At 42.5% G+C, this 14,126-nt stretch overlaps 1 protein-coding gene across 1 annotated transcript in view; it reads right to left on the bottom strand.

The window, feature by feature from the left end:
- The window catches only part of Hmga2 (high mobility group AT-hook 2), a 116,149-nt gene that overhangs the window by 93,315 nt on the left and 8,708 nt on the right, over positions 1–14,126 (bottom strand). Inside the window, exon 3 of the mRNA XM_051170734.1 lies at positions 9,493–9,543. Coding sequence (XP_051026691.1) covers positions 9,493–9,543 — 51 coding nt within the window. The remainder of the gene's footprint in view (positions 1–9,492; positions 9,544–14,126) is intronic.

The following is a 14,126-nucleotide window of genomic DNA, read 5'->3' on the forward strand; positions in this document are numbered from 1 at the left end:
ATAAGATGAAATAAACCCTTTTCTCCCTGAGTGATTTTGGTCATGATGTTTTATCACTGCAACAGAAAGCATAAGGAAGACTTGTGTACACTGAGCCTTCTATTAACACATCAATGTACACACTAGTTGTTCTATCATAGGTACCAGAAAATTGCATGAGACAAACAGGCATAGCAAGAATTAATTCTCTAATTGCTAAGGACCCCTAAGAACCTTCTACAGTGCAAGTGGGCAACTGCCTGCTGTATCCGTTCATCCCTAGGGGAGCTGACATTTAAGAATGGTCCCAGCTGATCTCTACCAAAAATAATGACTCAATAATCACGAAGGTTATTAGACAAGTGTGCCATTTTGTTGTTTCTAAAACTGGAGGTTTCAAATAGTTTTGTGCAGCTCACCCACTATCTACACAGATTCTACATTTTAAAGTACACACACACACACACACACACACACGCGCGCGCGCGCGCGCGCGCGCGCGCGCTAGCAATGGAAGGCTGTTAGTAAGTAAAAACTGTTTTCTGGCTTTAATGACCTCCCCATGAAACACTGGTAGTAAGTCCACCGCCTCCCTATGTTGCTGTAAATTCTACAAGGTACCCTTGGGAGAATTTTTTAAAAAGCATTGTTGACCAATTACCCCACCCCCCCTTTATTTTTTAAATTTCCATGCTAATAGTAACATTCAAGGGGAAGGGAACACAAACAGGGCATTCAAATGAGTTTCTGTCAACAGCATGAGCAACTAGCTTGGAAAACTAGTGAGGGTTAGACCACGAGCGAGCTCATCTATTTGAGGGATGAGCCAACACTGGGTCAAAAAAGTCCTCTCGAGGGGCCGTGCTCACATCCACCTTAAAAAGCAGGGTGCCATTTCCCAAGGGAAGAGACAGAGGTAGTGACATGAGGCAGAGCGTCAGAATCCCTTTGGGGCCTGTGAAGTGGGGGTCCCACCAATTTATGAAGTGGCAAGGCATGAGCTGGCATGTGAACTCTTCGGAGGCATCGTTTTAATGACTAGAGGCTGCATGCCTAAACCTAGCATAATTTCTTTAAAAAAAACACAAACTATCAGGTTTAAAAGAAAGCGAAAAGCCAAGGAATGAAATCTCAATCTACCATTCACTCCTGGAAAACAAATATTCAAAGAATTTGCTTTATAGTATAAAGTTCATATACACTAAAGAAAGAGTGTATTCTAGTCACTAGATATTGGTCAGACACTGCTGTAGGCCTGAAATGGAGCTGATATCGGGAACTACAGTGCAACGCATGAGTGCTGGTTGGACAGGCTTTTGCTGTAGTCTCACTTCCTTCTTCTAAACACCCCTTGGATAAGCTCTGCCTTGCACGCATGGGCCTGGGGGCTGGCAGCAATGGGGACTTGCCTTGATGACGTGGCTATCTCAACCCATGCAGTCTAAGATAGTCTAAGCCACGCAGACTCTGCTCGGTGCTCTCCTGTCTCCAGTGCTAAGGGTCAGAAGATAGGTTTGCTATGCCTCTGACCTGCAACAAGCTCATTTTGAAATACAAAGGGTGTGTATCCAGACTCAAGTAGACAGTGACGCTTCCTTAAGACCCGGTAACTTAAAATGTAACTCCATAAGCATAAACCACACGCAGCGAGCACAAATAGAAACACTGAGATCAACCTGTATTGAAGTGATGCCTACATAGAATTATTGTGGCCTTTCTAACTCTGCTTTCCTTCTCTATAGAGCTTGATACAGACTGTTGATGCCCTACAGAGTGTGTTCCAGGACAGCCAGTGCTATACAGAAAAACCCTGTCTTCAAAAAACAAAAACAAACAAACAAAAAATTATTACATGGTTAGAGGATGAAAGTTTTGTAACTTTTAAACAACCAAGTAAGACCTTTTCAACATCAGAGGATGCTGCCTGAATTTAGAGAACTGTTATTCCACAACCTGAATCTAGCATTGTAACAAATTCTGGGCAATTGTCTGAGTTTAAATATGGACAGAACGCCTTCGAGCAAGAGTAATCTGTTGCTACTGGTCGATGTTGAGGATCTGCTCATGAGAGGGTTTGCTATAGAGTCCTGAAAAGAAGCTTCCTACCGAAGCTGTACAATCCTATTTATTACGAGAACGGACAAATGCTGTGTGCAAAACAAACTGCACTGTCGTGGCTGCACTCAGCCGTCCTGCAGACAGTGTTCGGGACACAGGACACAGATAATCTGAAGACCTTCTGTTAGACACTATTTCCAGGTTCCTCCTCACCGAGCTTTTTACAGAGTGGGCCCCTGTTCTTGCTCCCATCTGGTAGAGGTGCTAATGGTGAAATGTCAAAGGGTGACAACAGGAAAAACAAGGCAGAGGAGGAGCCCAAAGGCTCCAGTATCCTCAGACTCAGTCACCTATCCCTGGCTGACAGAGCTGGCTGTATTAACAGGGGGTGCTACGTCTTACAGCTAGTAATGCATGGGTGGAGCTCCTTACTCAAGATGATGTACAGGGTCCTTAAGCGTGAGAAAATGCAGGGATACATAAAGAACCCGCCCAAAGGAATTTAGATCACAGAGTGCAGCGGTCCTATCATCAGACTGGAATGCAGAACAGAAGCTAGATTTAATGTCATAAAATGTTGAAGTGTGTGTGTGTGTGTGTGTGTGTGTGTGTGTACGCGCATGCGCGTGTGGTGTCATACAGGGCTCTACACAAAACAGTGAAAGTGATCACAGTGCATAAATAGAATCAACATGGTACTTTTTTTTTCTCTTTTCTTGAGCTAGCATCTCCCTATGTAGGCCTGGCTGTCCTGGAACTCACGGAGAACTGCATGCCCTGGCTCCCCACGTGCTGGAATTAAAGGCCTGTGCTATCATGCTTGGCCATGACCTTTATGCATTTTAATTACTAAGGACATAGACAGCACTGCTGTCTTTTTTTTTTTTTTTTATATATAACTAAATAAGATCACCTTATTGTAATGAACTCAGAAATAAAACTTGGAGCATCTAGGAGAAGGGTGTCACTCAAACACTTGCCCTCTTTCAAACGCTGTCCATTTTGGTGAACATGCGCATTGTTAGACACTCCTGAAGCCATGGAGTGTCACGTGGGTTTCACACTTTATTATTAACTGCATTTTTATTCACTTCCCCAACACAATAGAAGACACTATGACAGAGATGGAATAATACTGATATATAAGCTTTAGGTCCTCCTTTCATGGCCGTCATCTTTTGCCTGCATCCTCTCCATCTCTATCACCCAATAGCTTAGTCTTCTAGCTAAATGCTGTGGTATGCCCCCACTTTCATCTGTTTACATAGACATCTATATATTACAGGCTAGGGTCTGTATATGAGGGAGACTATGTCATTTTCTTTCTAAGTTTGGGTCACCCCACTTAATATTATGCTTTGCGAGTCCATCCATACGCCTCCAAACTCTCTGGTTTCATTTTTCTTACTGCGTAAATGTGGCACATTTTCATTACCCACTCACTTGTTGATGGACAACTAGGCTCATGCCGCCTCCGTGCTATTTTAAGCAGAGTGGCAGTAAAATGTGGACATGCAACTGTCTCTATGGCAGATATGGAATTTTCTTGTGCAATAGCTGGGCAGTATGGAAGTTCCACAGGTTTTTAAAAAAGCATGTTATTATTGCAAGTTTTTAAGGGAAAAATGCTCTTGCTTTTACAAATTCCATTTGGCTGGCAATTTTTTTGGTTTTTGTTTTATGTTATATCACGATTATATCTCTTCCCCCTCTGACCTCAGAACAAACTTCAGAATACCTGCACTCTGCATTTCTGGATGTGCCTCCTTACACTCTGAGGTTATATTTCATTGTGAACAAGGCAAGTGTTAAGTCACAGTGGGTACAAGTTTTTCAAAAGGGAAGGTACATCTGGAGAGGGAAGAGATGGAAACAGAAACACAGTGCTTTGCTTCCAAATAGCTTTCCAGGTTCTTCAGCCCATGAATGCTTAGAATCCTTGAAAGAAAACACTTTCAATTGGTCTGATGAGATCCAAATTTACTCTGAGCTAGCATCTCCTGGCCAGTCCTCACATCCTCTCTTATATTTCTAGATCACTGCAGAGCTCTTCTTCTCCATCTAGCCTCCTCATATGTGTGACGAACAAACACAATTGCATCACTTTCCTGTGTACCACAAGCCCTTTTTTAATAAAAGCAAGTGGCCCTGGAAAGAGGTGAAATGGAAACGTGTATTTTTAGCTTAACATCCTGCACACGCCACACTGCCAAATAAAGAAAACCAACAGCCAAGGAAACAGCTGGGCCTGTTAGTGGCTTTCTAGTGGCCATCTAAGTCAGCACCTGGTCCTTGGGTCAACTTCTGGGTCAATCCCATGATCTCTAGAGTAATTTTTTCTTTTGGGAAAAAAAGCATGAATTTCTATTAAGGTATATTTTTCTTTGTTGAAAAATGTTTGAAAAACAAAACACTTAAGGGCACTGCTTGCCCTCACCCACTTATTCCTGGTTCTTGGCACTTGCTTCCTTTCTCCCAGAAGCCCTAGAGGCTTTCCCGGGGAAACATCTGGATGGAGTACTTTGTGAATGAAGTGAACATCATTACTATTTTATTGTGCTCCTGAGCCTGAGCCCCACACTCTCAAATATTTACCAAACATTATCTGTCCCCTCACGGAAAACATGATGACTTCCTCTTCAAGGCAAAGTGGAGAAATGCAGCTACTACCTGAATTCAGCGCCTAGGAGCACTGACTGACCAATGGGATGATGACTGACCAATGGTCTGAGGACCACCGAGTTTCTCTAAGTACATATTAAGGAAAACACCGTTAAAAAGCACCTTTCTAATTAAAGAAGGCATTGCATCAAACTTCTACTAGAAATAAGCATGCTTTTAGCATCAATGTAAACTTTTCCCCTCATGTGAGCAGACATAAAACTCACTTTGATACTACTAATAAGCAATTCCTAAACTTGACAATATGCAACAAAGACACATTGAAATTGTGGAACTACTCAAAGAACTGTGGTCACTGTGGTGCGGGCCTCTCGCTGTATTTCCTGCGTAACTACTGGAGGCTATGGCGGACTAAGGTGCAGTGTAGAGTTGGCACGAAGAGGAAAACATAGAGTGGAATTAAGCCTAATCTCTAACATCTACGAAGCTCTATGTATTAGGAGTTTCATTGAAGCCTTTGCACACATCTTCCCGTTTAACACTCACGAGAATTCTGAGAATTCTGCCTTTTCCAGATGAGAAATGGGGCCTTGGGACAATCATGTAATTTGCTCAAGATGATATAGTAAGTTAAGTGGAGGGTCGAAACTTGAACACAAACCATCCAACTCCTGGTCCTTGGCTCTTAGCTACGAAGGAAATTTAGGCTCTTTTCTTTACCTCTCACCTCTTACATGCACAGATGAGACTGAAAAATCCAGAAAACTCCTATCAAAATAATAGATCTGAAATCTAATCAAACCAGTGGGGGGAGTAGACGAGTGGAGGAAGTGGACAGTAGCAGTATTCCTAACTATCTCTAGTTAAGATGCTCGTGGCATGGCTGACCCCACCCCCACCCTTCCTAAGGGGCTGGACTGAGGCCAAGCTCTCTTCAGCTCTACATGGTTTTGGTGAACCAGCTCTTGACTAAATAGCCAACTCCTGATCCCAGTTACAGTAAAGGCTCTTTTCCAGGCAAGTCACATGGACCTGTAACATTAATAAGGCAAAATGTGTACCTGATATCTCTTGTGAAGCGGCAGCTAAGGAGACTCCAGCGCTTTTCAAGGTGGATGAGAAACCCAAAGGAGTGGAGACTGAGAACAACAGTCGCATTAACTTGAAAGAGGTGGGCAGGGCCGTTGTGGGGGTAAAGGTTAAGATTAAGAGGCAGAAACCAATGGGAGACTAATGGGAGCCTATTATGACCAGCAGGGGTTATCATGAAGCACATGAGATTCTAGTTTGTGGGCAACACTCGGTGAAGCAGACACACCTGCCTAGTGGGGAAACGGAGGCTGGAGACATGATTGATGTGTTCCAGCAGCAGACAGGAGGTGTCTGCCAAAAAACAAAACAAAACAAAACAAAACACCTTGATAAAAATACATTCTCAATTAGAGAGACTCAATTTGTTTCCACTACACTCTGACTGCTACAGTGTAGTTTTCTCTATACCTGTATTTCCCCTTTCCTACTCCTTGATTACACACAGTGGTAACTGGTGTGTGTGCGCAAGCATATTGTATTTTTCTTTCTTTCTTTCTTTCTTTCTTCCTTTCTTTCTTTCTTTCTTTCTTTCTTTCTTCCTGCTCTTATCTTAATCCGGTAAGGTGTTTTGCTCTCGTTGATTTAAAAAAAAGAAAAAGGCTCATCAACTATAACTCTCTGCAGACCTTGCACACTCGGAGAATTAGAATGTTTTCCCTTATCATTGTGAAAGCACAGACAATTTTGGTGACATTTTTGTCTATAGATGTTACATGAAGGGCGGTCTGTCTTGAATAGACAAATTACACTGGAAAAATAGACCTTTGAATTCCCTTCAAGTTAAGCATCTTGTTACTTAAGTAAACTTTTTGCTTTTGTTTTTTGTTTTTTGTTTTTTTTTTTAAAGACTTATGGGACACATTTTAAAAACAAAATGAAAGAGCTTTAAAACAAAACAAGCTACTAGAATAAAGAGAACAATTTGGCCTCTAAACCAAATGCCAAGTAAATCCAGTCAGTTCAAAAATACATCTCCAGCTCAAGGAAATCACGCAGCGCAACCGCTAGGAGGACTTGCACTTAGCACAAAGCCTGTTTCCTATGGAACATGCAGTGATTTATTTCTCCATACAAACTTCCCAGCAAATGACGCCACCGCTGTGACTGATCGCACAGTCACCAAGAGAAGATTTACAAGCAAAGAGGAAACACGCTGTCTAGAAAAAATATATATATACCATTTCCTTTTATTTCCTCCCCTAAGTTGAGGCACTTTTCTTTGGGGACCAAATCAAGGACTTGCTACCATGCACCACACACATGGTTCACTTCTCGCAATCAGCGAAAAGTAGGAGCAGCCAGGTAAGTCAGATCCCACAGCTGTTTCCAGGAAGCCAGGGTCTCCATGGTTGCTGTTTCCCAGGCACCTCTTACCCAGCATGATGATCAGATGTCTAGAAACCAGGTACCCTCCAAATAAACAAGAACCCCTTAAGAATAAACAAACTATACAGACTCTTTAAGTGGTCCATATTTGGTAGAAAGAGGTTCATGAGCCACTGAGGTAGTGGGCATAAACTGGGGGCAGGGAGGCGGGGTGGTGGCTCTGAAGTACTAGGGTGGGCTCTCATCAATTCACCAATCAATTTGGGGACCACAGAAAGTTTCTGAGAAGAGCAGACATGACTAAGACCTATGGACACTAACTCAAGAACCTTAAAGGGTACCTCAAAAGTAGTGGATCTAAGAAGCAGAGCACTCGCCTGGTTAACTTTCATCGGCTTACAACTTACTTCATTTTAGCCTTACTAATCCTATGGCCTCAAATATCTCCTATTGACTACTAGAAAAAGCATGCAGGCCTTTCTTGTTCATTCATCAACAGGATGGGGGCGTGCTTTCAGAGCCTGGGGGCTTGGGAAATAGCAGGCCTGTGTTTAGTCTGTTCGCACTAGCAACATAGTCAGCGCCGCGCTTCACTGCGGTGAAAAGAGCGTGGCGACTCTCCCTGATTTCCCGGAGCAAGTTTGTGACTCCTTCCCAGTTGCTGAACCAGGAGTGAAGACAAGAAGGCCAAAGAGCTTCAAGCTAAAGAGACCATGTGAGCACCTTGTGAGCTGTTAGAAGGCCTGGACTTTTAAAGATGTTGCTAATGCGGGGATTCTCATTAGCGGAGGCTCCTGACGGCTCTACGTAGATGCTTCCAGCTCTGCCCTAGCTATACTCTTGACCCAAAGAACAGGTAGACTTGATGAAATAGTTGCTATTTCACCCTAGTGTGTCCAAGGGAAGCTGACTGCGCAGCAATAGGGAACCACATTTCCAAGAGAGGTAAACCCATTGCCTATGGAACCCGCACCCACCTGGGATGTGATACTTAGCTCCGGGGAACACATTTCAGAAGATTAAAAAAAACAAACAAACAAGCAAAAAAGACAGAAAAAAATGTGCTCAGAAATAAAGGGAACCAAATAATAAGAATGTTCCTTTATGTGAAGTGTTCATTGTCCTCAAGTATTTGAAGGTTTACTGTGAATTAAAGTGAAAACAATTGCTTTGTATATTTCAGGGGTTCAGTATAGAAATGTGGGGGTGAGGGGAGTTTCCAAAGTGGAGTGAAAGATTCTCTGAGTGGTTTAGGATGAGGCAGCCTAGGGGGCAGTGTGATGCCCTTGTTTAAGGTAAGGGGGCAGAGACAGGAGGATGGCCGTGTAGACTAGGTTTGGAGAGAAGTCACTTATTGGGAAACAGGATGAATAAAATGTGTTGGCTTTCAGGTCACATGCACTGCAACACTCAGACGTCTTTAATCTAAAGATCACCCCTATTTCCTTGTGCTAAGAAATCTAATCCTAGCACACGTGGAGCAGAGGGGAAGATACAAGATGAATAAATTAAGTGAAAGGCAATACCAAAGGATAAATAGAAAGTGATGTCGAGCATGAGGGGAAAGGAACAGCAGACCAAGAGGGGAAACACCGCCCACCCACCCCCCACCCCCCCACCCCCCCCACCGCCCACCCACCCCCCACCCCCCCAACCCCCCACCCCGCCAAAAGAACTGGAAAGGAACATTTAAAAGCAGAGGGAGCAGGACCAAACCAGGCAAGAGCTTTGGGGGAGGAGAGGCAAAGTTGCAACCCAGACAGCCTGGGGCCAGACAATGCCATCCACCTTCTTGAGAAACAGCTTTCTTTTGCCGTGGAGACGCCAGTGGGAAAGGCATTCCAGGAGAGCATAGGTCTGCGCCTGGCACCAGCGTCTCTGTTGTCACTATGTAGGCTTGCTGTGAACACTGGAAATGACACCTGTTTCCTGAAGAAACCAATGTGACAAAGAAGATACAGACCATCTAGAAAATGAGACTAGTCCAAAAGAAGAGCCAGAGACGGAACTAGAAAGAGAAAAACATTAAAAAAATAATAATAATCTTATTCATGACTCCTCTGAACGTTATCACCATTGTAATCAACCCCTGAGGGTTCAGGATTCCTTTAACTCTAGTTAGTTGACCCATAAACAAATCATCCAGTTCTTACTCTTTACAAAAGAGTGGAGACTCCGTTGGTGTGCAGAAAGTGATAGAAGGAAGGAGTCATGTCCTGGGAAAATAAACTGTAAATTCTGGAGCCAGATGGTAAAGAAGTGATTGTAGGTCTCGTGACCCAGTCTTCCAAAGATTCATCAAGCCAAAAGTTATCAGTTCGTGACACGCATGAAATAAACCTTTTTGTTTTCATTTTAATTTTTAAAAAGACATTCTTTGCTGTTTAAGAATGGAAATTATGTCTTGTTACTCACCCATTTCCTAGGTCTGCCTCTTGGCCGTTTTTCTCCAATGGTCTCTGCTTTCTGCAAAAGGAAAAAGGAAGTCATGTAGTCTCCTGCCGGACATCATTTACGAGCGCTGTACCAAGGAATGCATTTCCAGTTAGAACATTCTGGACTGCAAATGAGGTATCAAGAATGTCTTGGCAATCTCTCTCTCTCTGTACACTTCACCTTCTGTGGGGTTTAGTGGATGCTCTTTACTGCTCACGGCATGACATAAAGACGTATCTACGCAACCCCTCACCCATAAAAGACTCCTGTAGAGTGACCTCCTCAGAAATGTATGAATATGCTTTTGTTAAACCCATTTTGCCTTTGTTTCTGATCATACAAAAGAAATATTCCCACATGCCATAATTTATGCAAATTAATATTTTACAGAATGAACATTCCTTCAATGATCAGGACTCTCCTTTTGCAACTAGTTAAAAAATTAATATTAACATATTCATTTTAAATAATAAGAGTTCTCTCTGTGTTACTATGGAAAGCAAGTCTGAATGTGAAAAATATTACATAAACACTTTAATATGAATCAATAAATATCTGCCAACTTCTGAATGGCAGATTTCCTGTTCTATGCCCCCAAATAATCGCCTGTCAATCGGTTGTCTAAAGCAGGAAAAATTAGAAAGGGGGTGAGGGAGGGAGGGAGAGAAAGAAGGAAGGATGGGGGAGAGAGGGAGGGAGTGAGATAAAAAGAGAGGAAATAAAAAACACCAGTAAAAATCACCAGTGTGTGTCCCAGAGATTTAAACCATAGCTGCATAAACATAATTATTAATTTTAAAAGGCACCGTTGACAGTAACTCCACACTCAATGTGAGTTTGACATGAATCTATTTCCTGTTATCTTAAGAGTTTGTTTCATTGCTATACTGCATAGATTTTTCTGATATTGGTTATTTCTATTTTGATTCCAATTTTAACATTCATAAAGTAACTAATTAGACTTGGTCATCCTCACTCCCTTCCCTGAGCACATCAATACACCGATGTGTATGTGTCTATACATATACATACATATACACACACACATATACCATGTATACCTTCTATAAAAAGCACATGTTTATACTTTCCTGAAAAAAAGAAAACTGAGGGCACATTGTTCCACGTATAAGAATCATCCCAAGATCCCTCAATGCAAAAATCTAGGCAGACTGAATCAGAACAGCTTGTTTTGTGGTCAGTGGGGCTTGATATTGTGATACTAAAATGAGATATTAAAAGCCTGTACTACCAAATAAAACCTTCCTTCAACTTAGCTAATAAAAACAGATGAATATAAGGGACAAGATAGATAGAAGATACATAATAGATAGCTGAACAGACAGGTGATAGATAGATAGGCAATAGATAGATAAACAGATAGATGAAAGATAGATTAATAGATGAATAGAAAGATAGATATGATATGATATATGATAAACAATATGCTATCCAGCCATGGGTTAATCCAAGTCTGTAATTAGTACAAGCTCTATATGATCACAACATCAGCTCCGATTTATTCAGCATTTCAAATACCCTGGCTTTCGTTAGGTACACACATTACTTTCACCTTTAGAGCAGCCCTGCAACAGGAGCATCATTATTCTACTTAGTTTGCAGATGAGCAACAAAATCCTAGTTAGGGCACACATAACACCGGTGAGTGATGGGCCTGAGGTTCAAATCCAGCTCTGTTTGACCTCTGAGACCTCTGCTACCCTCTTAGCCACGCTCGAGAGGGCTCTGTGCCCAGAGCCACTGACTTTGCTCATTTCTAAAAATTAACTGAAATCCAGTAGCTCTTAAGATCTCTGCCTCGCTGTCAGGGTTGGCTCTGTCAATGGCTTCTGGCTTTGTTTGGGACCAACGGAGGATTCCGTTATGGTCAAAGGTAATGTACCACGTCACCTTTAGTGACGAGAGCATGGGTTTTAAGGTAAGCGAAAGCTGGAGACACTCAGAAAACCACAAAGCCTTTCCAAATTGTCCCCTAGAGGGATGAAGGTGTCACGATTTATAAAGCTTAGGGTCCAAGACCTTTCACTGCTTGTCTAGCTTTATGACTTGGGACAGGACCTCCAGAAGCCTTAATTTACTATTTCCTCAGTAAAGTGCAGGTAAGTTCTGCTTTCGGGGGGGAGTGGGCGCAGAAGGAACATCAAGGTACTTGAAAGTGCCCACCCTAAACAAGATGCTCAAAAAATGTGTGCATACCTAACAGGGTAGAAGGCTTAAGGCAAAGTTTTCCTTTAAGTTAGTCCAATCCCACAGGCAGTTGAGTCAAGGCAAAAATATTCGAGTATATTCAACTCGGCTCCTTTAGAGAAAAAAAAGTGTGAAGAAATGCCTGCCTGGTGTAGAGTTGTAAAGGTTCACAGTTCCCTGGGAGAGAGCAGCATCTGAGTTCATGTTTGGAAGCAGTTGTCGGAGGCCAGTTTGCCCAGAGCATGAAACACAGGAAGTCTTTCTCATGGGAACTGGGGTGGTCCTTGGAGAGGAGCGGAGGCTGCTATTACCCTTGAAGGTAACAGTGCTCTACCAGGTATTTATATACAATTCTTACATCCTAGGGGCTGTGTGAGGTGACCCAGCTGTATCTGAAATCTACTGAAGAGAAGGAGTTTTCAAAAGAAGGGTCTGCCTGCATTTTAAAGTCCGAGAAAACAGATCTCTCAAAGGGAGAGGAGGGAGCGAAAGCCTTGCAAATAAGATAACTTCTAACCAAGTATCCCATTTACAAAAAGCCCATTGAGAAATAAAATTCATGCCATTAACGAAAGAGGCACAAGATCATGATCATCACTCTGACTTGTTAAAAAGCAAACTTGCTCCCCTGGTCTTTGAGGCTGGTGTCCCATGTAAGCTGAAACTCTCTTCTGAGATGACATCTAGAAGAAGCATGCTGGCTGCTCTGTGTGGCCTCTAGCTGGGAGGCTTGCTTGTTCTTTAAAGCCCACACTAATGAAGCACTCTGACCCAACTCCACAAAAGCTGCAAAACAAGCTGGGGTTTTAGTCTGTAAGCCAGAGTAGCTCCCAGGATTTTCAGGTACTGGAAAATTGTACCTTTAACAGTCTTGTGTATGTGTCTCTAGTGTCCTTTGGGGTGCTGTCTTTCAACGAAGACAATCAAAACATTGCGGGTAGTCATTTTAAAACATCAACATATACAATATTGTAAAACGGCATATTTGCCTTGCCTTTGCTGGGTTTGGGGGTCTGTCCTTCACATACATGCATAATTGAGACATAAATACTACTAGGTGCTTTCTGCTTTTTAAGGAGGAAAGCGGTCAGAGCCAGGAGGCTTTCTGCACTTGAGACAAGCAAAACTTCACACTCAGCAGCCTCCGTCAAGCACACAATTCACAACTGTATTCCTAAATTTTAGATGTTCAGGAGCCAGTTCGTGAAAAGTGCAGGGTGACACTAAATGAAAGATGTATTCTCTTTAAGAGGTGCTGGGTATTCCACGTTGTCATTACTTCCATATTTAAAAAAAAAAATTAAAACAGAAAATGTATCTTCTGGACATCTCCGTCGAATTTGAAGATGGTGATTATTATGGTTGGTGCTGATACAGCAGAAGCAGCTTTCACTACCAGATTGTGAAAGGAAGAAAAGAGAGAGAGAGAAGGAGGGAGGGGGAGGAAGAAGAGAGACAGTGAGGAGAGGGAAAGGGTGGGAAGGTGAGAAGTGTTGTGTGTCTGTGTGTGTGTGTGTGTGTCTCGTTGTTGTTGTTGTTATTGTCTTCCTATTTCCATCAAACCTTAGGAGCTTGGTACGACTTTAAAATCCATCTCTTGTAGCCCTTTCATTTAACAAGTAAGGAAACAATCATTCTAGGGCCCAAAGTCTCTGAGCATTAGTGGCCCAAGACACACATTTCTCTGCCTTCACATCTTGGAGACAGCCACATTTCAAGCTTCTCACACATTTACTTCAGTCTATATGTTAAGTAATTAAAGAAGACGATAGACATCAGCTTCGTGGTTGGTATTGTATACACACTGAGGAATCTTAAGAAGCGGAAGGGCCAACTTCAGAGGGGTTGAACACTGGACGTGTGGCAGGTTACAATATGGAATCAGTTTTATCCACTTGTGAAGACCTCAGTGAGGATTAAATAGTGAATCGATTTGTGGAGGGCCCAGCACGACTACGGTATTGAATAGGCACTCAAATGGAATATAACTACTTCTTGGAAACAATGCCCTTCCGAAGAGTACCCACTGAGTCTGCAGGTCTCCACAGCAATATTACAAAAACACTTCTCTTTAGCTAGGGCAGGCCATTCCCTTCCCCAGTTTCCCGCTTCATGGCAGACCCAGTGACGTGCTGAACTTCCACAGGGAGCAGAACTTGACTCAACCTGATGTCACAACAGGAGGGCTGTTTTCTTTGCAGAGATGGTCTCAGATACAAAGCAAAATGGCCACAGGCAAGGTGTAAGAAGAAAGAACTTAAAAAGAAAAAAGAGAAAAGGCCAGGGAAACAAATTTTTTAAAAAAAGAAGAAAGCACCTTAGGATAAATAAATAGTTAAAGCAAATTATTTTCAATATTCCTACATTCCTATTAGGACATGAGTAAAGTCAGTGGCTGGGAACCA

Source organism: Acomys russatus, chromosome 28 (genome assembly GCF_903995435.1).
Source record: "Acomys russatus chromosome 28, mAcoRus1.1, whole genome shotgun sequence".
Classification (NCBI taxonomy): Eukaryota; Metazoa; Chordata; class Mammalia; order Rodentia; family Muridae; genus Acomys; species Acomys russatus.